Source organism: Furipterus horrens, unplaced genomic scaffold, assembly GCF_987537825.1.
Source record: "Furipterus horrens unplaced genomic scaffold, mFurHor1.1.pri manual_scaffold_12, whole genome shotgun sequence".
Taxonomy (NCBI): Eukaryota; Metazoa; Chordata; class Mammalia; order Chiroptera; family Furipteridae; genus Furipterus; species Furipterus horrens.
The window spans coordinates 401,547-426,128 of NW_028327182.1; the positions used below are offsets into that span (position 1 = coordinate 401,547).

Below are 24,582 nucleotides of genomic sequence, written 5' to 3' on the forward strand. Positions count from 1 at the left end.
ATTTCATTTACAGGAAGTGGAGACAGTATAAAACCGCTTTTTGATACATAAGGAGCTACAGGTCACTAACAAAACCCAGAAACAGATGCCGTGCGTATGGAACATTATAGGACGTTTCTCACAAGCGCTACAGAAGGAACCCTGAATCTAGTAAAATTTCTGGAAAGTTAAGTGGGATAGTGATTCTTAAGTGTAAAATACAATCAAATTCTGATAAATGTAACAATCTCATTTTCTTCGCTAAAATTACTCATGAAATATTTTAAAGCACGTTTAATGTCTCGCCTTTTCTTTTAGGAAAGTGTATTCTAAATAAAGCAAAGCACGTTTGCTACTGAACTCTCCCTAACGGGAAAGACCAGGAAACGCATACATGGTCCATAGCTCTATCACAGCGCCGATAATCACTCCCAGAATCACCTTGCCCCGCGCTCCAATGGAAACAGGGCATCGTTCTAACGGTGCTGGCACACCCCGCGGGAGCACTCGCAGCTCTCAGCCTGTCCCCGCCACGCCCGCTGTCTGGTTCAGGGCGTCCCCGCTGCTGTTAGTACCTCCCCTGCCCAATCCAGTGACAGGCAGAGACAGGTGCCGCGGCCGGGGCTCCCAGGGCACGCCGGTCACTTCGCGAGTCCCTGTAATCTAGGTGCCAGGCCCTCCCCCCAGGAGTGAAAACCAGGGATGGGGGAACAAGTGAAGTAAGGTCCCTTTCAGCAAGAGGGCCCGGGACTGTCACGGACCACCAGGCTGTCTCACCTCACTACAACCTCCTCCTGTGGTTTCTTCCGCTTGGGGGGTCTTCCTCTTCTTTTTCCTGTTTTCCCAGGAACACCACAGACATTTTTTTGTCCTTCACTTTCCCTAAGAAACAGCATATTAGACAGGAACGTCTGTCAGCACCGGCGCATGGCGAGCCCAGCCTTTCCGGCCACGAGCTGATTAAAACAGACGAAGGAGCCGCCCTGGGGACGGCGCGGTGCCCAGGACAACCAACACTTCCCGACACCTTCTGGGCAGCCCGGCCCCGGCCAGGGTGAGGGTGAGGGAGGAAGGGGCAGTGGCCGCCCGGGGCCCCGCAGCGGGCAGCGAGCAAGGCCTCTGGCCCCTCCCGATGGGCCAGTCACCAATTCCAGAGGGACAACGGGGTCTCAAGAACTGAGCCCTGGCAGGAAACCAGGGCAGGGGAGCAGCCTGATGGGGGACGGGCACCCCAGAAGCTCGGAGCCCACCCCGCCTTCGCTGCTGCCCTCAAGAGGCTCGGGGCCGCCTCCCGCCACTTCTGGGCGAGACCACTCGGGCCACCTCTTGGCAGGCGCCTGTGCGGGCGCCAATTCCTCAGCGAGGAGAGCCCCTGCGCTGCTGGTGCGCCCCCGCGGCCCCGGACGGGACGACGCACCTGCTCAGAGCGAGCTCCCGGCTGGGCTTCCCTTGCGCCGGGTCCTCCTTGTACATCCGCGTCCCATAGAAGTACCAGTACAGCGCCCCGGAGCTGTCCTCGCCCAGAGGCTCCACGCGGAGGCTGTCTGCGTCCAGGCCCTGGGGCCAAGAGCGGGGGCAGGAGGTTTGCGGAAAGGGGAGCAAAACGGGGGCCGCTGCAGAGGGCTCAACGCTTACCCTCCACGCGCCTCCCACGGGAAGTGCCCAGGTGCACAGAGTCGAGGCCCCCACCCTGCCCCTCCCTGCTCTCGTTTCACCGAGAGGAGACCCCTGATGGACGGGCTCCACGTTCGGTTTGACTCATTCCACATGGGCGTCCCCACGAGGAGACGGGGACAGCAGAGCAGAGTCTTCGTCATGAAGCGTCTCACACGACCCTGCTGCAGCCCCGCCAGCAGCCACCTCGCCACCCACCTGAGACCCGCAGCGCCTCCCGACCTCGGCCCTCAGTCACGACCGCGCTGAGCTGCAGTGACTGACACAGTGCCCACGGGCCGGGCTGAGTGGCCCCCTCACCAACCCAGCCCACCGCTGCTGCCTGACGGGACAGGGAGCTGACCTTCCCCCAGGAGAAAGGCCGCTGCCTGCACCGTCCCTGACAGGCGTCTCAGCGGATCCAGCCACAGAACACGGGGCAGGAGGGCTGCCCTCCCGCCGCCCCGCATTTTCGGTAATGTGTGCAGTAGGGATGAACTGCTCTTGCACAAATGAGATCAAGTCTTCGGAGTTTTCAATAAATACTTCAATTACGTTAAGTCAAATTTCGGGCCTTAACAAACACAGTGGCTAACGTGGTTGATAAGATGAAGACAGATCTCCCGTGTGGTCTGCTACTCAGCGCATGGGAGGGAGAGCAGCAGACTCGATACTCCCCCCAACAACACACAGACGTGCACATGGATGGCTTGGAATCCGCGGGACACAGAAGCCACGTTCCCATCACTGTCAACTAGGAGCCCCAGGGCTAGTGACACAAGCCAGGCTCTGGCTTCTCAGACTGTTCAGATCTCACGCCCGGAGTGCAGACTTTTGTTGTTGTTACTCCAGGGGTGGTCTTTAACAGGTGAGCTGCTGCGAGAACTCTAAGACCGTGCGGCACCCAACCACAAAGTCAGGGGCACTGACCTCTCCTCCCTTAGGCTGTCCAATAAAAAATGACAGTGGTCAGCACCACAGCAGCTGTCCTGTGACTGAACCAAGTGATCCTTGTTTTCCTGCCAGGCCAGCAGAACTACGTTCGGGGTGCTGCGGGACGCCGGGGGCGGGGGCGGAGGGGCTGCGGGGCAGGGCGGCACCTTGAGCAGGTCGAAGACGTCGTCCGCGTCCAGCCGGTAGTCGCAGAGGCGGTGCAGGATCTGCACCCGCGTGCGCAGAGGCAGCTCCTGGAAGCTGGCTTCCCTCAGCGGGTTGGGCTTCCCCTCCTCCAGCTCCCAGCGGTAGCTGATGATGTCCTCGAGGTAGCTGTGGAAGGTCTGGGGCCTGGGGGGCCCCGGCACAGAGACACGTTAGTGCAGGACACACGGGGGGGGGGGGCGAGGGCGGGGCGGGTGTCCCACGGGGGCCCAGAGGGTCTGCCAGCCCCTCCCCGGAGCCGGGTGGCGCACTGTCTACCGGGACCGCACACTGTCAAACCCCAAAGAAGGCGAGTGCGTTGAAGAGCCTCTCACAGAACCACTGAGCGGCCGCTGTGGTGAAACAGGGCAGTGTCCTGCTAACCCCGACGGCGACGCTGCGCTGATGCAGCCGAGAGACCGCACGTTTGGACGTCATCAGGCCTCGCCCCTCATTCTATTTCGGGTTAAGATGCAAAGGTGGAGAAAACGTCTCCAGAACACAAGCACCCATCCAAGGTGCGCCTGTGATTTTCTGGTCTGTTCAACGTGGGGCCACATGAGCAAACACTGCGGCCCGAATGCCAAAGGGTTTCTCCACAGGAAATAATTAAGACAGCTTGATGGCAACTTACATGTTTTGGGTTAGTTTGATGGGCACTTCTACAACTACACCTGGACGAGCACCTAAGAGGTGCCTTGTATACAATACAACAAAATGTGTAATTGTTAGGTGACTACACGTCAGTTAATGAATTTGGATGTAATGTCTCCAATGCTTGATTTTAAAACTTCCTTCTCACCAACGCAACATGCCTTACAAGAGTTCCATGTGAATGTAACTGACAAAGAGGAAGACTACAGCAGTCCCTCTCTATATTGCAGCTCACTGTATCACGGACCAGCGGGGCCTGGCCGGGAGGATGCACTTGTCAGCCAGGGGCAGGGGCAGGGCAGCAAGCACCCGGGCGCCGACCTCTGCCCCCGTCCACTGCAGAGCGCCCGCTGCACGTGCGAGGCTCCCCTCTGACGCCCGGCTGCAAGTAGCTTCCTGGCCTGTCCAGCCAGCCTCAGCATGAGACGCCGGGCAGCTCACAGTCCGAGACCACGCACTTTCCTTAATGATGCACCAGCATCACAAAATCAAGCCGTGAACAGTGCTCCGTGTCCTACTAACGCCAAGAGGCTGAGCACTTCCCCTCTGAGCTCAGGAATGACGTGTGACAAGTCTCAGCCAGCACAGCAAAGGCGAGGGGAGGAAGGACAGGGACAGAGAACTGGGTGGGAGGTGCAGACTGTCTTTAATCACGGACTACATAAAGGATCCTCAGGAATCAACAACAAACCAGGAGGACCTTGGAAACAGTACACAAAAGTCAACTGTTTTACACGTACCAGCAGCATGTCGCTGGAAAATAAAACCGCTCAATACTTCCATCCACAATAGCATCAAAAATGCAGAGCACCCAGAAATAAACGGACAGATGTCCAACACCTTCACAATGAAACCTATGACGTATCCCTGAAACTAAACACGGTGAGGAAACAGAGCATTCAATTCCTGCTCAAGACGCCCACTCTCTCGAGCAGGTTTTTTAGTTTTTAGAGGAAAAAAGCTGCGCGGGAGCCGCCCCGACGCTGACACCCAGCAGACCCAGACCGCCGTGAGGAGGGCAACCGTGCCCGAGCCGGCAGACAGAAGTGGCCACGCAGGCTCTCGGTGACAAAACCACGTGAAGGGACAGTTTGCCTGGAGACGTTTCTACTGGCCCCTCACCAACGAGGCCACCCGGCACGACAAAGCCCTACACAAAATAAATAAAACCGAGCCGAGCCTGTTACTCAGCACCGAACCCGCCAGCACTGCGCCAGCAACTCAGACGTCGGGGGGGCTGTCACAACAGAGCAGGACGGAGGACAGGGTGCCGGGGACAGCCGGGTCCCAACCCCAGTGCGCTGCTCAGCCTCGCTTCCTCGCAGGTAACACACACAGTGCACCAGGTGACACCCAGAGCTCCTCTCCTTCAAGACACACACTCTGTGGTGCAGATTAATTTGAGCTTCGACACCCCTTTTAAAGCAGAGGTCCCCATACTCAGTGCAGGCGCGCCGTGAACACGGTTGAGAAAACACTGGTTTCCGTTTTAACTAACCTGTGACTAAAACTCCAATGTTCTACTCAGGAATGTAGGCGACAAAACACAGTAACTTCAGCTAGTACATGTGTTTTGCTTCAAAAGGTATGAGACACGCCCTGGCTGGTGGGGCTCAGTGGGTTGGGCATCGTCCTGCAAAGTGAAAGGCCACGGGTTTGGTTCGGGTCAGGGCTCAGGCCTGGGCTGCGGGTTCGGGCGCCGGTGGGGTACGTGCCAGAAGCAACAACTGATGTTTCCCTCGCACGAGGATGATATTTCTCTCCCTCCCTCCTGTCCCCTCTCTCCAAAAATAAGTAAAATCTAAAAGACATCAGACACTTTCACATCACGTTGCAGGTACCACAGACCCCTCCGTACAACGTTCACAATCATCAACACTCGACTATGAAGAGACTCCTGTGACGTCGGGCGAACCGCTGGAGCAAGTTCTGTAACCACTTAATGAAGAAGCACGTCACTGCATCCACAGCTTTGTCTCCTTCATCTTTTACCGGCTGTGACTGGGTTCTGCTGTGATAGCCCTTCCTTTGTGACGTCCTCACAGCGCCAGTGTGAACGCACACACGCCAGGAGCTCTGGCTCCGGAGGAAAACCACTTTCTGCAATTCCTCCCTTACTTCCCGCACGGGGCAGGGGCTCAGAGCTGAAGGTCGGGCCTGCCGGGGGCCCCTGTCCTCTACTGGTGACCAGCTGTGGCTGGGTGGCCTCGGGTGAGTTATTTAACCCCCTGAGCCTGGAGCCTCCCCCGACAGGTGGGCGAGCAGGACGGAGGGGCCTGGGAAGCACTCAGAGCAGCCGGGACAGCAACGGCCACTGGCCAGGGTGCATCCCATCGCGGACGGGCTTCTGCTGGCCGGCCAGGGCTCCCGCCACAGTTCGGAGAAGACGATTAAGAAGCAATGTGGGCTCTGTGGGCCGGCTCAGAAGTTACACTGAGTGAATGGAACTGGAATAGCAACCTATTTAATTTTCTAAAAATGGGCTGGTAAACTAGGGACCGAACCTGGCTGAATCCAGCTGAACGTGTATCTCTTTTTACAGCCAAGTACATAAAAGTCATTCTTTCTGAAATGATTGAGGGGAGGAGGGGACCACTATTTCATGACATGTGAAGATGATTTAAAACTCAAACTACAATGCCCATCAAGTCCTCCGGACACGCAGCCACGGCCACTCACGGAAGCCCTGCCCAGGCTGCTCTGCCCCGTGAGGACAGAGCAGGCAGTGGGGAGAGATCGTCCTCCAACCCTGGAGAGGGGCAGACCGGCGCAGAGAAGGCACGAGGCTGCAGCAGTCAGCGCGTGCTTCCCACTCAGCACGAGCTGAAACTAACAGTGTCGCTCCACACACCGTCATCGCAACTGCTCGGGCGGCTGCAGGGCTTCCCATGACTATTTCACTGAACCTCACCACAGCGGTGGGTGCTGCCCCCATTCCCGCCTCACGGGTGGGGCAGGCCGTGTGCAAGGACGCTGGGTGACCTCTCAGCTCCCCGTGAAAGGTAACGCTCAGAGCCAGAGGAGGCAGGCACTCCTCCGCCCACACCCCTCTTTTGAGGGGGGATGATGGTAAAACCTTGAGAGCAGCGAGAGGGCCGGCCCTCAAGGCAAAGGCATGGGGACCCCGCTGGTGGGACAAGGGGACGACAACTCAGGCGATTCCTTTCAACAAGAAAGTGAAGTCCGCTACCTAGTGGCTGCTTGTCTGGGTGCTCCCTACACAGGTCGCTCGGGCTGGGCACGCGCGAACATTCCTGAGCTGCGGTTGAGCTGCGTGTTGTTGCTGATGCGGCATATCACGCATCAGCAACAACACGGGGCGGAAAGACTGACTCCAGCCTCACCCCAGACCAATCAACTCAACACCCCGGCGCTACCAGTTCCCAAACGCACTCGACCATTCACAAATATTTTATTTCATGGGTACGTACATTTTTTTTAAAGAAATAAAAACTACACGTTGTTTTCTCCCGGGGCCTAGCCTGCCCCAGGCATGTTTGACAGAATGTGGTGGAGAACTCCTGTGACAGATCAGGGACCCCCTGCCCCACCCCTAACAAAAGCAAGGCTCCCTGGGCTCCCTGGGCTTCTGTCCCACATTTTCCTCTAGAAGCAGGGGAATCAGAGTTGCTGGCAAGAGGAAGGGGAAGACTCCTTCTCTCCTCCCCATTACAAAAAACACTTAAACATTTTTAACATTTGAGAAGGGTCACTTTTTTTTAAAAAAAGAAATTAACCCCTCATTTCAAAGGGAAGCATTTAGGAGTGACCGGCACAGGACCGTGATAAGGAGGAAACCGATGTTTACAGACGCAAGAACCTCTGCGCCCTCCCAGAGACCATGGCCCAGAGACCAGGAGCCGAGGCAGGCGTGTGGAAATGACGCAGGAGGGACAGGTGACAGGATGACACCGGGTGTCTGCGAGGAGCTGACGTGGCTTTGATGAGAGACTCTGACATGGACAAGTGCCATCTTTGGCTCTAAGAAACCTCCTCCTGTGTCCTTGCTTCAAGTAGGGGACGGTCATTTCCCCTCACTACACTGGGTGGCTATTTAAAATTCCGTTTTCTATACTGCCAAAATGCACTAATTTCATGCAGAGGATAGAACATGAAAGGATCTGACCTGCAGACCTAAAATCCAGATCCTATGACCCCTGACCTTCCAATTCTTCATATTGTTTTGTCTTAAGGGCAAGATGCTGTGGGAATGACTCGTCTTCCAGCCGGCTATGCAACCTGATAAATAACCTACATTTTCAGATGGATTTCCCTCCCTGTAAGATGACACCTTATGAACCTGTGAGGTGACACTCTTACCATTTCTTTATCATAATTAGACTGAAAAAATGAAGTGAACCCAAGTGGGAGTGATGGGGAAAGTTGCAACTAGGCTAAAAATATTCTGTGAACATCCATTATTTTCAAAGTAGTCATTTTTATAGAGAAGATTATGAATGCAAACATACATTTTCTCTATAACTTATAGTGAAGACTCACGGTAAAATGCGGAAAATAAAATTATACCAGGAACTAGTTCTAGCCATTTGCCCAAAGAAACAACCCAAAACCTCTTGTTGGTAATTCTGTCCCCATGTGATTATCCAAAAATCAACTGGTTCTCGTCCAAAAGTCCATCACGTTACACACGGAACTTAGGACACGCTGTTAGGAACTAAGCAGTGTGACTGGATGTCAGCTACAAGCTCAGCCGCGTCACCAGCTCTGTGCGGAGGCAGGGTCGGGGCTCAGGCCTGCACCGCAGGCAGCTCTGCAGAGACCCCACTCGCGAGCACTGCCTCCTGGCGCCCAGCCTCTCACAGCCCTGGCGGCTCTCCTGCCGGCTGAGCCGGGCGCCCCGTGAAGAGGGACCGGGTCTGTGAGAGCTGAGAGCAGCCTGCAGGCCTCAGTCCCTCAAACGCACGGGGACGGCCCGGCCACCAGCCTGCATGGGCCTGTCCATACTCCTTCCTCATTGGGCCTCCAGACGGTGCCACAGCCGGAGGAGCCACATGCGACTTCTCCCCTGTCAGACTGTGTGCCGACCTGTCTGTAAGGCACTGAGTGGGCGGGAACCTGCTCTGCAGTCGCAGAAAACAAAGACAGCAGGCCACTGGGGCCGGGGCGCAGCCTCCGAACGGGCCCCCAGCTGGGCCCGCAGACCCGGGTCACGCCCAGCTGCCCACCCCCGGAAACCGCCACCACACGCTTCTGTGGCTTCGGCATTGCTGAGGGCCAGCGCGACTTGTCACTCAGCAGTGGGCACTTCCTGCAGCACGAGGGGGGCACAGGTGCAGATGCTGAGACTGGGGTGGTGACCCCAGAAAACCAGAGCGGCAGCTCAACACGTGCAGGTCACACACGGGCAGGTTCGAGACAGACACAGTGTCTTCTACCCTGGGACACACCTGAGGTAGGGATGGGAAGCTACTCTTTCTTTTAGTTTTTTTAAAAGATTTTATTTATTTTTTAGAAGCAGGGGAAGATAGAGGGAGAGAAATATCAGTGCGGTTGCCTCTCACGCGCCCCCAACCGGGGACCCGGCCCACAGCCCAGGCCTGTGCCCTGACTGGGAACCGGCCCATCAACCTTTGGTCCGCAGGCCGTGCTCAGTCCACTGAGCCTCACCCGCCAGGGCATGATTCTGCTCTTAAGAGCAACAAAAATTAAAATAGCCAGGGATGTATCTGCCCTAAATGAATGCAGCTAAGACATTTTACTGAGTAATTATAAAGGACTTTAATTTAAAAAGCAATCTCAATATTGTAAAGATGCCAACTTTATCCAAACTTATTCATAGATTTATTTGATTGTAATTAAACTAAGGGTAGTTTTTACAGAATATGACAAGATTATATCATCATTTTCTGGAAGACTTAATGAGCAGAATGAGCTGAGAGCAGTGGGATCGGAGCCAGAACAGCCTGACAGGGAGAGAACCCGAGCGGATCCGACAGGAGGTGACGGGCTGCCCGGCCTGGGACAGGGGCGAGGACACTGGGAAGCCCACAGCCACTTCCCCTCGAGTTAACAGGTGTCAGGCTGTCAGGTTTTCTAAAAGCTGCAAACGGGAGTTTATATAGGAAATCTCGTTTTGAACGTTGGCCCCAAATCGAGACTGTGCGACGCAACCCAGCTGCGCCCCGGGCCTCAGGGGCCCTGCCTCTGCACCCCTTCTAGGCTCCGCTCTCGGGCGTCGGACCCTCGACCGCCACCCTCACCACCTGCACGACTGCGCGGGGTTCGTCTGCTCTCACGTCCACCGTTTATCTGGCCTCACAGTATATGGACACTGGCCTGGGAAAGGGCAACCGTGTGGGTCACGTGATCACTCTCTCCGCGCGTGTGCTGTGGGACTGAGAGCATGGCCCTTGCGGCGTCGTGGCTGCTGGGAGCTCCTGGGCCAGGGCTGTCTGTTCTGTGAGGACCCAGCCAGGCTGGGGCTGTGGGCTCAGAGCGGGCTGGGCGGCCTGGCAGTGACCCTGGAAAGCCTTAACCCTTCGAGTGCCAACGCGGCTGGGAGCGACGCTGACAAGTTTTCCCAGAAGTGCCCGGGTCGCTCCCAGCGGCTCTTTCTGCGATGGCTATGGATGTAAATAACAATGGAATAATTCGCATTTTGTGCTTTGTTGTCTTTTTTTGTACCTCAGGTTATATATTGATACGGCTTTTTCTCGTGTTGATCCAAATTTTGAACTTTTATGCTTGTTCAAATACTGACACACGAATTCTGTTATAATTTTTACTTACATTGTAAACGGTCCTTTTAATTTCATTTATCTTTGCAATAATCGTTGAAACGCTGCAGTGTGCATGGTAAGGAAGCGTTTGCTAATGGACATTTCCATTGCTTCATGGTACAGGGTTAGCATTTTGTTTATAAATCGTTTTTCACTGTTGTATCTATTGACGTATGTCTCTATTGTGAATGCTGTTTGTGTTCGTTTTTTTGTACGTTACGAAGATTTTTTTAAAAAATTTATGCCATATTTGGCATACTCCTTGCTTGTTATCCATGTTGCTATGTTTTTTCAAATTATAATCATAGGTCTTATATTACATCTTATGTTATACTTCAAAAGTCATATTGAAGGGAAGAATTTATTTTTTCTAAATTGTTAGAATAAAATAATTTTAATGCAATAAATTTCTTGCTACACTGCGTCAAAGAACACTGCTTACAAAAGAAGAGTATTTACTATATGTTGTGAAATTCTCAGCAAATTATTATGAATAATAATGTTTTTATAGACATTTTTTCATAAACTCTGCATTTCTCAGCAGAACAGCCTGGCGTTTCTCACACTCATTTTAGCGGTTACGCGTGACCCGCACTTCCAGAAACATATGCGCAAACTGACGCCCAAGGCTATCAATGGTAACATGTTTTCAGCAGTTAAACATGGGGCAGAAGTGCTCTTCTACCAAACAGGACTTTCTGATCACCACATTTAAAGAAAAAGCGGTTGTAAGGAAACAAAGCACTGTAATGAAAACAACACAAGGCAGGGACACGGGGACCAACACGCACACGACGACAGCTGTGCTCAGAAACCACACCGGCTCCCCAGCTGCACCCCAGGAGGAACGGGGGGAAACACACTAAAGCCGCCTCACCGTGTCTGAGTGGCGACGCGTATCTGCCCCCTAGCTCTGCACAGCTCCCGGCGCCCGGGGCGCAGAGCCGTGTCCTGTCAGCAGCGTGTCCAGGAGCCACGACCCTCCCAAGGAACATGGACGTCCGCCCGAGAGGAGGCACCTCGTCCCTTCCTTACTCACCTCACGTCTACAGAGCCGATCGGGCCCAGTCCCCAGCGCTAACAGCCGCCCGAGACGGCACTCAGTGGCACAGAAGGATTTCAAATGCCATCGCTAACTGTCTGAAAGACAGAACCCACGGCAGGGGCAGGATCGCCAGATGGGAAGCCCGTCGCGTCTCAGCTTTGTGGCGGGGTCGGAACATAGCGGCCAAGCGAAGTGTCAAGTTATTGTCAAGACTGGGGCTGCGTCAGGCATGCCCTGCACGAGTCTGCAGAGGCGGCTTTGCTCGGCAGGTGGGCGTGAGGGAGCTGCGGGGGGGGGGGGGGGGCACCCCCATGTGTGAGAGCAGCAGAAGGCGCTCCTGTGGCAGCCCCACGGCACACCCTGGTTTCCACTGGTCGGGCAACGCTACTCTAAGTGGAGGTCAGGAAGGAAGGCCCGTCCCGAGAGGAAGAAATCCTGCACCCAGATGTCGGCCTGGGGACTTGTGAGGGGCAGGAGGGCGGCGGCTGGCTTGGAGGCAGGTGCGGGGCTCAGGGTCAGTAGGGACGGGCTGGGCGGGGACTCACGTGATGTCCCTGCGCTGGTAGCAGCCCTGCAGCAGGCAGGCAATGAGGTCGCTGATGAACTCCGCGTCGTCCTGGTGCAGCGCCGCCTCCAGCTCCTGTGGACGGGCGGAGAGGATGTGAGAGGTCAAACCCAGACCTGGGCGCCCCCAGACCCCACCCACCCGGCGGAGCACGAGCGGGCTGGAGGAGCATCTCCACGGGGCCTCTCGCTCGCGTGCACACGGGAGACACGCGCACACGCCTCGTGCTACAAGCCAGCGCTCGGCGGACCTAGACGTGCTGTCCCCAGAGACGCCCCTGGTCAGGAACTCGTGTCCCGTATGGGACGGTTTCAGCAGGTAACCCCAGCGACAGCTCTCAAGGGCCCCTCCACTCTGGACAGGCACTGGCAGTGGCGTCTGGCGTCTGGGACGTTAAGGAGCCCCCTCGCGTCACCCCCAGGGGAGAGGTGGTGGCGCCAGAGCCGGTTCAGAACCGAGACGGGTGGAGCAGAGCGGCAGGGCGCAGAGAGGCTGCGGGGACGTCGGGACACCCTGGCGCTCTGCCCAGCCTCCCGCGACCACTGCCATTTCCTGAGGCGATGGAACACGTTCTGAGTCACCAACGCCGGTGACACATTTTCAACCAGGACGCTACTGTCTCCTGCGTGCACACCACCCTCCGAGGGTCCCTGCGCGTGGTCTGAGCTGTCCGTCCTGAGATCCGTCCAGATCCGTATGCCCCCTCCCCCCCAGCGGCTCACTCGCGGGGCAGCATGTGCAAAGGGACACAGTGGACTTCTTTTGTCAACGGTTAAGTAATAACTGGAGCAATTACAATTTTTAAAAATTCCTACGCTTATAAACACTCACTCTAAAACGTCATGGAACAAAAAGCTGTCACGCACACCGACTGGTGCGAAGGGACACACCGCACGCCACCCGAGGCCACACCACTGAGAGGAGGCGCTCTGTGCGGCCGGGACCCCCAGTGAGTGGGGCTCAGCCCCGCTCCAACCGGCAAGCGCCGCGCCCGCCGCAGGCACTGAGCCGGCAGCTCTCCACACCTGCGGTCCCGGCTCTTCTCCCGCGTGAACGCGTCACCTCCCGTGGGCAGTGCTCTCGTCCGTCCCCACATTCACTCGGTGATCACCCGGGACGATGAGAGCCGCTGCCAGGCCGAGATAACGGAGACTCCTTCATGGAGCAGACACCTCGTGGGGCCGTCCTGAGTGTGAGATGACACAGCACTGCCTACGCCCTGGGGCGCCAGCTGTCAGGAGAGGCAGGACAGACAGACGGACAGTAGCAAAGGTGCTATGGGCGTCAAGGAGAAAAGGATGATCCTGGCTCTTCCCTGGAGATAGCGGGGGCACCCGAGGTGGACAGCTGCGGCCCAGCAATGGGGCACCGCGAGGACACGTGGCTCTGCGGGGCTGACCTGCAGGTGCTGGGGGCGGGTGGGTGAGGCCCCGGCGGAGAGCCGGCCTTTCCCTGGAGGACAGTGGGGACCTACCCCGGCGAGAGCAGAGTGGCTGTGAGGCTAGTTCGCGGCCACGCGTGAAGGATGAGCCCCAGCGCACAGCCCAGGAGGCGGCTCCCTGAACAAGGAAGAGCAGGAAAGGGAGACGCACGAACTCCAGGCCTGGCTGAAGCCAAGAAGAGGCAGAGGGAAGACCTGGACGGCTCCCACCTGAGCCCGGTCGCCAGACAGGCGGCTCGTGAATGAACCGCGGCTGAAACGGAGGCTGAGCCCACCCTGCAAGGGAGCCGCCACCCTCGTGCCCCAAGCCCCACTCAGGCCCTGTCCTGGGACACCTCTTCCAGGCCACAGCACGTCCTTCCGTGTCCTCTGCAAATCGCCCTGGGCGTCTGCTCGCACGGCGTCTGTCCTCCCCCAGCGCCGCGAGCCAGGAGCCAGTGCGACCCTTCACAGAAGGCGCCGCCGCCGGCGCTCCTGGGCGCTCAGAGAACCCAGGTGCCAGCGCACACACCACGGCACCCAGAGCCGCCTCTGGACACACCGACCGGCTGTACGAGGAGGGGCAGCGAGAAGCTGCCGCGGCTCAGGGTGCAGGCGCCAGGGCTCCCAGCAGCCAGAGCAGCGCCACCACAGAGCAGAACGCTAACGGGCGTTAACTTTCCAGGTCCCTCAGAAAAACAAAGTCCGTCTGGTAGGAACAAGTTCAAACCCGACCACCACTGCTGCTACCGAGCAGGAGACGCAAACACAAGGACCAGCAGGAGCGACGTGACACCGCACACCGAGCGCCGCTGCTCGTGGAGACCCCTCGTGCTGCCGCGTGAGCATCGTCAGGGGGCGCCCCTGGGGTCTGGCTGCCCCTGTGGCTGGGGCTGACGTCCCCGCCTCAGCCTGGCACCTGCTGAAACACCCAATACGCAGGGGGTCCCCAGCACCCTCCGCCCAGGCCAGCACAGGGGTGAGGAGAGTGGGCCACTTGCTCCACACAGAAAAAGCCCGTTTAAAAGCCAGGAGAAACGTGAGGCCACGCTGTGAAGTTTCCGGGCCAGGTTTCTCCAAAGAGCACAGGCCGCCAGCTTCCCCTCCACTGCGGGGGCCGGCGCAGGCTGGCAGCGGCGCAGCCAAGGACTAAAGCAACACCCGAAAACCGTGTCTGTCTTACACGTAAATTATTAATTTTCAAGTTTGAACATATTAATAATCTGTTGACCTGTGGCTGCTGGCACAAACCAAAATTATAAGTCAAATCGATACAGATGCTTTCAAAGTCTAAGAATGAGTTATCCTAAATGCACGTCTAATGGCTGAGTTATTAACTTGTAGCACATCTACATGAAATCTCAGATAACTTTTTACTCCATGCCTGGGTTTTCAACAACTCCCACGGGTGCTGGGAGGCAGAAGATTGGGGGAGAAGCCTCGATACTGACGATGTCCTATGATCGTTTGGTCTGGATGCTACTTTCAGAGACGATCCTACTCATAAATGAATGAATGAAGTGAAACAGCCGAGGCCAATGGCGGGCGCGTGCCATGAGCCAAGAACCAGGACCGGTCGAGTCTGTGCCTCTGAGGTGAAGAAGCAGGAAACAGCTGTGGCCCTGCCTGTGCCACCTCAGTTTCAAGGTTTAATTGGCCATTCAACCCTGGTGTCCCAACATTATCGGCAGAAACTGGGGCTAACAGCCCACCTTAATTTAAAAAACTATCATAAATGACCTGTCCGGCTGTGGTGGACAGGCCAACAGGACAGGCACGGTGCCGTCGGCAGCCAGGAGCCTGGTGTGCAGGAAGGACCGAGGCCGCTGGGTCGGCTCCTCACAGGGAACCGAGCAGGCGGGACTCTCAAATGACACAGCGGCAGAGGATCTGTCATCTGCAAATACTACAGTTCGATCCCTTGCCTCCCATTCCACCGATGGGACACTGAAACTCATCCCAGTAAGGAAACGAGTCTCAAAATATGAAATTGCTTCTAACAATGTATTTGTCCAATATCATGCTTCATAAATCAGAAGTTACCCTGCCATCCCACCAAAAAATAAGCAGGCCAGGGCAAGCCGTGAGGTGACTGCGTTATCAGTGAACTCGGAGCACAGGGTTCGTCAGCCCTGGGGTGCAGCCAGGGACTGAGCCCAGGGCGCCCCCCCTTCACCCCCGGCTGCTGCCCACAGTCTGTGCTGAACGGAGAGCCCTTGGGTGCTAACACGGGCACCAGCCGCACAGAAAGATGGCGAAGAAGACCAGAACCAGGAGGGCGACCCGCATCCCACCAAACAAAAGAGCCCGGCCTCGGCTCACCACCTTTCACTCTAACGGGCACTGGGCCAGATCTGCAAGAGGCGGATGTTCCAAGGAATCTGTTTCACAACAGCAAACTGTGTGCTTACGAGTGGCTAAGATGGTCAGTTTTCTGTTCTTCGCCCCAATTCAGAAGTCTCTGCCTCCCAGGTGGCCGCGGAGGTTCTGTGCCACCAACAGGCTGGCTTCCTCCTCACAGTGGTCATGGGGGGGGGGGGGGGGGGGACACGACACGACCAACCGCTCCAGAGATAGAAAGTGGTCTCAAAGTTGAGAGGTTTCTGCTCAACAGAAACTCACGTTCTTTGAAGGCATGGCCTGTGGTGTTCACGAGCCAATAAAAACCCCAAAGAAACACTTGGAAACGCAGGCAGTTCACAGCCCCCTGCTCAGGCCTCCGTGCAGAATGGGGTCTCCGAGGAGGGCAGCGGATGCCCTTCCCAACACCCCCACCCCCACCTCGCCCTCCTTTCTGCGTTTCCTTTTCACCGTGAGCATTGAGCTGTGAGCACCGAAGCCCGGACTTTGCCAAGAAAATCAGCCAATGGGCACCGGACAGGGGGACAGTCCCTCCTGCTGTCAGCCCTGCAAGTGGCTGGAGGGAGCCACAGGGTTTGTCCTCCCGCAGCTGCGTCACAGTTCATGAGGGACAGGCCAGTGACACGGCCCACGGCCCCCCTCCAGAGCAGGCAGAGGCTGCCGGGAAAAGCAGCCGGGTCTCAGCAAGGGACACCAACAAGCTGGGACAGGCGCGGGAGGGGGAGGGGGCCTTTGCTTCTCGTCCTGAAAAAAGACCTACAAGCCTTCACTCTGGGAGTCCCCGCCTGCCTAACAAACAAGGATAACTTCCAGACTTCAGAATATTACTCACTTCCTTCGTGCACCGCCCCCTTCACACCTCCTCTGAAATAACGTTACAGGTACTTCTTGTTACTCGATACATTTCAATTCCTGTACCTTTTGCTAAAGATGATGCTAGAGAGAGAGAGAAGCGGTCTTTTCAATTTCCAAATAAGGAGCACTGATTTCTACGACGGCCACCCAAGCACAATCATTCCTCCAAGTTTACTTGAGGAGGGAAATAAAGGCATAAAGTCAGTCAAGTGTGTTGTATTTGATTTTAGAAGGTTACAAATCTTCTTAGTTTACACAAGAACCCACCGCCACGCAGCGTAGCGTCCCTGGCAGAGACGGGGTTCCCGTCTGGCACGCAGGGTGTGGGGCCACCCTGCCGCTGCCAGGAGACTGCCTGCCACAGGGGCTGGAGGCAGGAGGAAGCAGGCGTGCCGGCCCCCAGAGGCCCCCTGACCGGGCAGCTGATGCTCCCCGACTCGGCATAAATTAACTTAATCCCGAAGGCCTGCCCTCGCCAGTTCAGACTGTGAAGTAGGAGGCGGCTCAAGTGTGTGTAATGGTGAGACTTCTCCGTAGGCTGCAGGCCGCTGCGGCTCCGCGGCAGCCTCGCCTCCCGGTCCAGCCGGGCCCGGGACACAGCTGCGCCCCCGTGTCGAGCTGGGGACCAGCCAAGAGGAACCCAAGCAGCGCCTCCCGTCAGAGACGACCACTACCATCCGGTTCCCTGGAAAACACTAACCACACCGAGGAACACGCACATCTACAAAAGTGCGAGCCTTCTCGGAAGGTGTAAGTTACCAAAAGTGGCTCCAGAAGTCACAAAAGGCTTGCGAAACCCCACAGAAGCACCCAAGACGTGGAGCGATTCCCAAGCACTGCGTCTTCCAGGAGGCGGGCACGGCCGCCCAGCACCCAGCACCCAGCAAGGCCACGTGGTCTGGCCTCCACCACTCAGACCCAGCGCTCCCGCCGACTCTGTCCTCTGCGCCGCGGTGCGGGGCCACACGGACTTCACTTTGATCTCTCTCTTTTTTTTAAGATTTTATTTACTTTTAGAGCGGGGAAGGGAGGAGAAAGGGAGAAAAGCATGGATGTGTGGTTGCCTCTCACCTGCCACCAACTGGGGGCCCGGCCCGCAACCCAGGCCTGTGCCCTGACTGGGAATCGAACTGGCGACCTTTTGGTTCGCAGGCCGGCGCTCAATCCACTGAGCCGTGCCAGTCAGGGCTACTTTGACTTCTTGTTGTCACTGTAGCTGCTCAGGAAACTGGTCCCCCCCACCCCCCGCTTTATTGAATTTACTGGGGTGGCGCTGGTTAAGGAAATCATACAGGTTTCAGGTACAGCTGAGGAAGACATCTGTAACGTGTATTTGCAGGAATTCAAAAAGCACACCAGGAGCCTTCGTCAGACAGCCTGTCCCCAAGGCCTCTCCCACCCGTCTTCCCCCTCTGCCCCCAGGACCCGGCTCTGGAGCTGCTGGGAGTCGGCTTGGGTGGCAGGAGTCACCGTGGAACAGGCAACGCTTCTGAACGGAGCGGACAGGACAGTCCAGCTGGGAAGGCTGACAGGACACGCGGCAGGGGCCAGGCCGAGGGTGACGAGGCCCCTGACCGGGCCCCGGGAGGAGCTGCAGGGCCGACACCAGCAGGCAACACAGGGACAGGAGGGAGGAGGAGGACGGGAGGGTTGCAGGAGCAGAGTGAACAAGGCTTTGCAACGAACAGCATGTGCTGAAAAGGAAAGAAGTCCTAGGGAAGCACGTTCACTGCTGACCAGAACTAAGGGTGAGGAAAGCTGACCTGGGGGTGGGGGTGCAGACACAAAGGGCTGAGCTTGAAATACGACCCCAGAGGTTTGGAGCGTCGTCTGTATCTGGTCGCGTACGGTCTCGCGGAGGAAGCAACAGACGCGCGCAATTTCATGCACCTTCCATGTGTGCAGGGCCAGGGGCCGCGGTCCCACCGACTGAGCTGCCCAGTCAGCTCCGCACACATGCGCACAGGGCCAGGGCGGGGGGCGTCCCGGGCACAGGAACACGCTCAGTGCCTGGCTCTCACGAAGCACTCAGGACGCAAAGAGGAGCTGAGATCCTACCCTCAAGTGACGTGAGGCGGAGGAGGGGGCAGGGGTTCAATTCCACGTGATGCTCACAGAGCCATGGTGAGCTCGGCGAGGCAGGGAGGACGCAGCCTGCGGGCGCGGCAGCAAGGCCCCTTGGAGGAGGAGACATGCCCAGGCCCGGGGCTGCCTAGCGCCCCGCAGCGGCCACGTGTGCGCATGGAATAGACGGGCAGGAGCCAGTCCCGGGGGTCGTCCCACCTAAACAGAGGATGTCAGATGTGCCAGGCAGTCAGTTCCGAGGAGAAAACTGGAAAGCGGACAAACCAGGGGGACCAGGGTGTGGTTACAACTACGAGAGCAGCACCATCCACCCTGGCGGGGCCTCAGGGGCCAGAGCATCGTCCGCCCACCAAAAGGCTGGGGCTCTGACCCCCAGGCGGGCGCGCGAGAGGCAGCCCGTCAACGCGCTTCTCTTTCACGTGATGTTTCTCCCTCTCTCCTTCCTTCCTCTCTAAAATCAATTAAAAAACGTACCCTCTGGTGAGGATTAAAAAAATAAAAGAGCGTGACTCATTTAAAAAAATGTTACAACCAAAAAGGGATAAGTGCAGGCTGGAGAGACAGAGCACACCCTGCTGTGAGGCAGGGGTTCCCTCAGGCGGGGGCAGGGAGTGGGGGGCCCATCCCCCCGAGACTCACTCCTCCCCCGCGTCTCGGCTCCTTGATTAGCAAGCAGGCTTCATGTTAGGAAGGTGGTCAGTGACCAACAGGAGTGACCATCGTGACCATCAAAGGTTCCAGACCCCGTTTTCAACAAGGAAAATGTCACTCTGAGACTCGGGGGCCTAATGACGTCCCTCAGTCGTGGAAGCCATGAAGCCGAGGACCAGAACTGCTCGCCTGAGAGCGCTACGCAGACGGAGACGAGACCAAACAGGGCGGGAGGCCCCCAAGCAGGCGGCTGCTGGGCAGAGCCCAGCGTCTCTCAGGCCCGTCTCTCACAAGACAGGGTTACCTGGGACACACACTTCTCCGGCAGGACACCCCCACATGTCTGTCTCATTGTAAGATAACGGCCACCAGGCAGAGGCAGCAGCCTGTGCAACCCCCAATCAATGCCAGGCTTAGACCCTTGCAGAGGCCACTTGATTCCATCCATCTGACAAGGAGACAAAAAGCACTTGACAGTGACTCAGTAATTGCTCTGGGGCGTGATATCAATTACAAGTGTCGGCTGTCATTGTAACAATCACTGTAAACAGAAATATGTAAGTGTGCATGCTGAGTATACACCTACAGAGCAACCGGGAAACCCAGCAAGCCTGTTACAGGAACAGATACTTATTTGGGATAAGTTTTCAGAAAACAGCACCTAAAGTAGATTCAAAAACTTCAGATGGTCCTGGTGGGTGTGGCTCCCTGGACTGAGCACCCCCCTGCAAACCAAAGGGCTGTGGAGTCAAGTCCCAGTGAGGGCACAGGCCTGGGGTGCAGGCCGAGTCCCTGGATGGGGGGTGGGGGTGCAGCAGGCAACCACACACGGATGTTTCTCTCCCCCTCCTTCTCCTTCCCTTCCCCTCTCTCTAAAAACAAAATCTTTAAAAAAAATAATAATAAGACAGAAATGAGAGTGACATGCTCTAAAAAACTGTAGCTGAGTTGTTCTAAAGTGGTTTTAGTGGTAATAAATTATTTTTTAGAAATAAGAACAGGAAAAAAAGCGATTATTTCTAAATTTAAAAATTCTAATGTTGATGTAAAAATCCCTACAATAAGTTTTCCAAATAGAAATTTGACTATTTCATCCCTGTCATTACAAGTTTATAGATGCTAACCCTAGCTGGGTAGCATCGGCCACACACACCAGGGTTGTGGGTTCGATCCCCAGTCAGGGCACATGCAGGAAGCAACCAATGATGCATCATCAGTACGTGGAACAACAAACCTCTCTCTCTCTGAGTCAATTTTAAAAAAGTTTATACGTCTGTGGTTAAATCGATACTCCCCAAAAGGGTTACTGGACCCTCTCGTTGGGAAGACGGGGCACTGCTCCAGTTTAGGCCCACGTGGAAAGGAGCTTGTTTAGTAGTCGTCACGTGGGAAAGTTTTCATTAACTCACGCCCTTGCCACTTCTCCAGAGGGAATCGCACCTCACAAAGCAGAGACCACAGGGTCGGGGAAAGGAAAGGGAGGGAGAGCAATGTTTCACAATGACCCCATTTCCTCTACGATGTAGCCACTGCGGTTCATTACCGTCCTTATTCAACTTCCGAACAGGTGAGCATCACCACTACACGCCCCCGCCCCCGCCCCACTTACAGCCCCAGCTATGAACACACACCCCCCAGGTCGCCCGCCCCGGTCCAGAGGCATCGTGATGATTCCCAGGGCGCTGCCCTCCGCTGTCGTCCCTTCCGTCCTCCCTCAGCTTCCACAAAACAACAAGAACTACATTCTTTCTTTAATCAGGTGGACTAGCAAAACAAATCATCTGATATTTTTCCAATAGGTTTTTATCAGCATCTGTAGGGGGAAATGTCATCTCATAGCAGGAAGGAGCTGAAAGATAACCAGGAAAACAAACAAACCACAAGCTGCTGAGGGTCCTTGAGAACTAGCTCTTAGGACCCGAGTCAAGAATCTGACAGCAGCTAGTGGGAAGATTCTAAGAAGCTGGAGCAGGTGGTGAGAAAGGGGTTCAGAACAGTCAAGCTCACTGAGGCAGGACCTGGCGCGTGGCTGCCAGGGGCTGTTGGGGGGTGGGGACAGAGCTTGTTTGGAACAATGAAACGCCCTGAGGGTGATGGCACAGAGAATGCACTTCTGCTGGGGACGGCACCCAGAGTCACAGTGGTGAGCACTGTGCTGTGTGTAACGCACAATAAAAACCCTACACGTCCATTACGTGCTCCAAACCTCACGTTAAGGGAGGACAAGCACAATTAGTCAAATGACGCTAATTAAAATATTTTAAATGTTTTACTCTTCGGTAAAGGTGAGGTATCAACTTCCCGCACGGGGCTTGCTGTACATAGACAGTCCGTAAGTGGTTAGTTTTTTGTTCTGTTTTGTTTTTAAATACCTACTCAGAAAGGAAGAGAGGGAGGAGGAGAGTGAGAGATCAGTTGCCTCTCATCCGCCCCCCCGCCCCCCCCCCCCCACAGACCAGACCCACAACCCAGGCATGTGGCCTGACTGGGGATCAAACCCACAACCCTTCAATTTGTGGGATGATGCCCAACCACCTGAGCCACACCAGTCAGGGCAGTGGTCGATGTTTCAGAGTTCTTATAAAGTACGGTGACAGGCGCCCTGTGAACAACTGTGGATGGAACAGAAGTCAGGTACGAGAAAGAAAGGGAGTGCTCCGCCCCTGCTCCTTTTGTCTGTATGTGACCAAATTCCCTGGCAAAGATACAAAGGCCATGGAGCTCCTAGAGCAGCCAGAGAACAGAACTGTTCCCTTGCTCGGTCCTTCTTTCCTTCCTTCGCCAGTCTAATTAGGTCCTTATCCTATGTCACGGCCTATGCTGGGTGACATGGGCATTGTAAACTGCGTGGGGTTTGATTCCTGACCTCCAGAAGCTTGCAGTCCTGGAGGAGAAAAGGGACAGACACACCTTCCAGTGCGGCTGGCGTGTCCAGAGGCGGACAGCCTGTGTCACGGGCTGGAACATGAAGGAGGAACATGCACCCCATGGGCGCACCGATACCGCCTGTGTGTCCGGACAGGAAACTGCGTGCGGGTGGCGGGTCTACAGCCTGAGCAGGCTTTCCAGACGGGCTCAGGGGTCTCGGTGGCCACTCTCCCGTCCTGACCCTGCGTCCCCTCTCCTCCCACTCCTGAGGCACGCGTGGCTGGAGCTCCGGTCTCGGATTCCACTGTCCCTGAGAAGCTGCGCAGGTGGCTGTGGCCACGGTGGCGGGACTGATCCCTGTGTTACACTCTGTGGCCGGTGACAAGTCCGGCTGCTACGTTGGGCGGCAGCTGGGGTTCGGCCGATCGCCGGGTCCAGGGTGGTGGTGCGCGTGGGCCACGTGCCCTGGGCCTCCATCCACGAGGACTTCTGATGCCATGGCAGCGTCACCTGCCCGGCCTGATGGAGAGTCTGGGCAGTTTCAGCATCCTGCTGCGGGACCCTGGTCCTTCGGTGTCTTCCTGGCCCTCCTCTTCCCCGTGGAGTCCTTCGGGCTCAGCTTCGGCGCGGCAGGTCTAGGTCAAGCCCCTGGAGTCAGGGGAAGTGGGGGAGGGCTCCATGATGGGGGTCCGGAGGCGCGTCCCCTCCCCACAGAGGGCCCCGCTAGACTTGCCCGAGGAGGAGGGTCCTGCTCCTGGACCTCCCGCACCTCCTCCTGCGGGTGGGCCCGCGGTTCCTGCTGCTCCCCATGCACCGGCACCTGCACGGGAGAGCCACGCCGTCACCCACTGCAGAACTGACAGCGCCCTGGTCCCCACTTCTGCCTGGTCAGGGGACCACGGAGACGCGGATGTCCATCTGCACCCACATCACCTGTCCTTCCTGGTCACCCGCTACTGCTCAGGTTTCTCCATGTGCGGCCTCCATCATCACCTGTTAAAGGGGCATCAAACGCTGAGTTCTGACTTGAATGACACCTGAAATTTCTTACTGAGACTCTTCCCTCTGCCTCTCTAGGAAGTCTGTGTCCCGCACGTATCCTGTCTGTGGCAGGGCTTCCTCCTGCTGACCTCTGCTGTCCTCCTTCATAGAAGGCTGTTCTCGTCTTCTCTCTCAACAGCCGGGCTCGGACTGCCTGCCTGTGGGGGGCACGGACGCCCCGACACTGTTCCATCCCCCTTTTGCTTTGCAGTCTGGCCTGGTCCTCCCAGGAGCCCGTGGCCCTGAACCTGCTGCTTCGTTCTCTTGGTCAGGACGAGTCCCCACTGGCCTGCCACAGTGAGCAGACACAGCCAAGGGGATCGGACTGACTTGTGCCCTGCGTCCCCGGTGCTAGTGGCAAGTAGAGAGCAGATCACTCTTCTTGGCAGGAAAACCCGCAGCGGGACTTACAGGGCAGGCTCCCCATGCTCCTAGGTGTGGGCCTCCTCCCTCGGGTCTCCAGGGAGGACGGAATACACCTGAGGGACATGTGTGACTGTGCCCAGGAAGGTGCCTCCCTCCCAGACCCACCCCGTCCACCTGGGGACACACTGCCGTCCCGCTGTCTGCCAGCACAAGGCTGCTGCACCAGGCAGGGCTCTAGCTCTTCCACTTCAGGAGGGCCCCAGAGGGGTGTCCGAGAGAGGACGTTATACAGAAGTGTGGCTGTGCGGGCCTGTCCCCCCAGAAGTGATCTGAGTGGCTGTCTTGTGCCCGAGGCTGACAGACCCCCAACAGTGCCGTGGGCTCCCCTCCCACGCCCACGCTGTGGTGCCCTCCCGCCCTCATGTGCGCAGGCAGGACCTGCGCCTGGTGCAACTAAGCGGCTGCGACTTCTGCAGCGACAGCCGTGGCGCAGGCTCCCCTGTGGCAGGCTGGAGCGAAGAGACGTGCTTGGTGGCTCTGACAGCAGCAGGTTCCCATGTCGTGATGGCAGCTGCAGGCAGCCTCTGAGAGTGGAGTGGCCGTGCTGACGGCCAGCAGGGACGTGGGACTTGGCCTCTGCCAGGAACGCGCGTGAAGCCTGCAGCGGTTTCCTCCCCAGCCGGCTCCCGCGCCGGAGGCCGGGCGGTCGTGTAAGCGCAGGAACCGCCTGGACGCGGCCTCGGCCCTTGAGGAGGCGGTGGGGCCACGAAGAGGGTGACCTTTGACCCATGATGAGGGCGGCAGAGGCCACGGGCTGCTTCCATTACCGCCCGAAACACTGTCCTTCTCACCCAATTACAGTGGGAACCCCTGTCTCTCGCTCGCCGTCCGAGCCCCTCTTCCTGCTGGAGACGCTTTGGATCACCTGTGTACCTGCCTGCTCGCAACAAGCAGCACTCTTCCCCGGAACTGAAGGTTGACAGACTTAAAGGCTTTTTGATCCCTCTGCTACTCAGAATGTGCATCCACAGAGCGGCTTCATGGACAGCAACGCGCTGACAAGTGAACACACCCACCAACGGGTCGTGTGAAAGCAGGACTCCCACGTTCTGCATGAGTTCACAACAACCCACCACGAGGACGAGGGGGTGGGGGAGGTGAA

At 56.9% G+C, this 24,582-nt stretch overlaps 1 protein-coding gene across 1 annotated transcript in view; it reads right to left on the minus strand.

The window, feature by feature from the left end:
• CECR2 (CECR2 histone acetyl-lysine reader) overlaps positions 1 to 24,582 on the minus strand; it is a 78,164-nt gene that overhangs the window by 15,487 nt on the left and 38,095 nt on the right. Inside the window, exons 2-5 of the mRNA XM_090258369.1 lie at positions 11,754 to 11,848; positions 2,733 to 2,916; positions 1,397 to 1,536; positions 757 to 861 (exon numbers count right to left, since the gene is read on the minus strand). Of these exons, the coding sequence (XP_090114495.1) occupies positions 757 to 861; positions 1,397 to 1,536; positions 2,733 to 2,916; positions 11,754 to 11,848 (524 nt within the window). The remainder of the gene's footprint in view (positions 1 to 756; positions 862 to 1,396; positions 1,537 to 2,732; positions 2,917 to 11,753; positions 11,849 to 24,582) is intronic.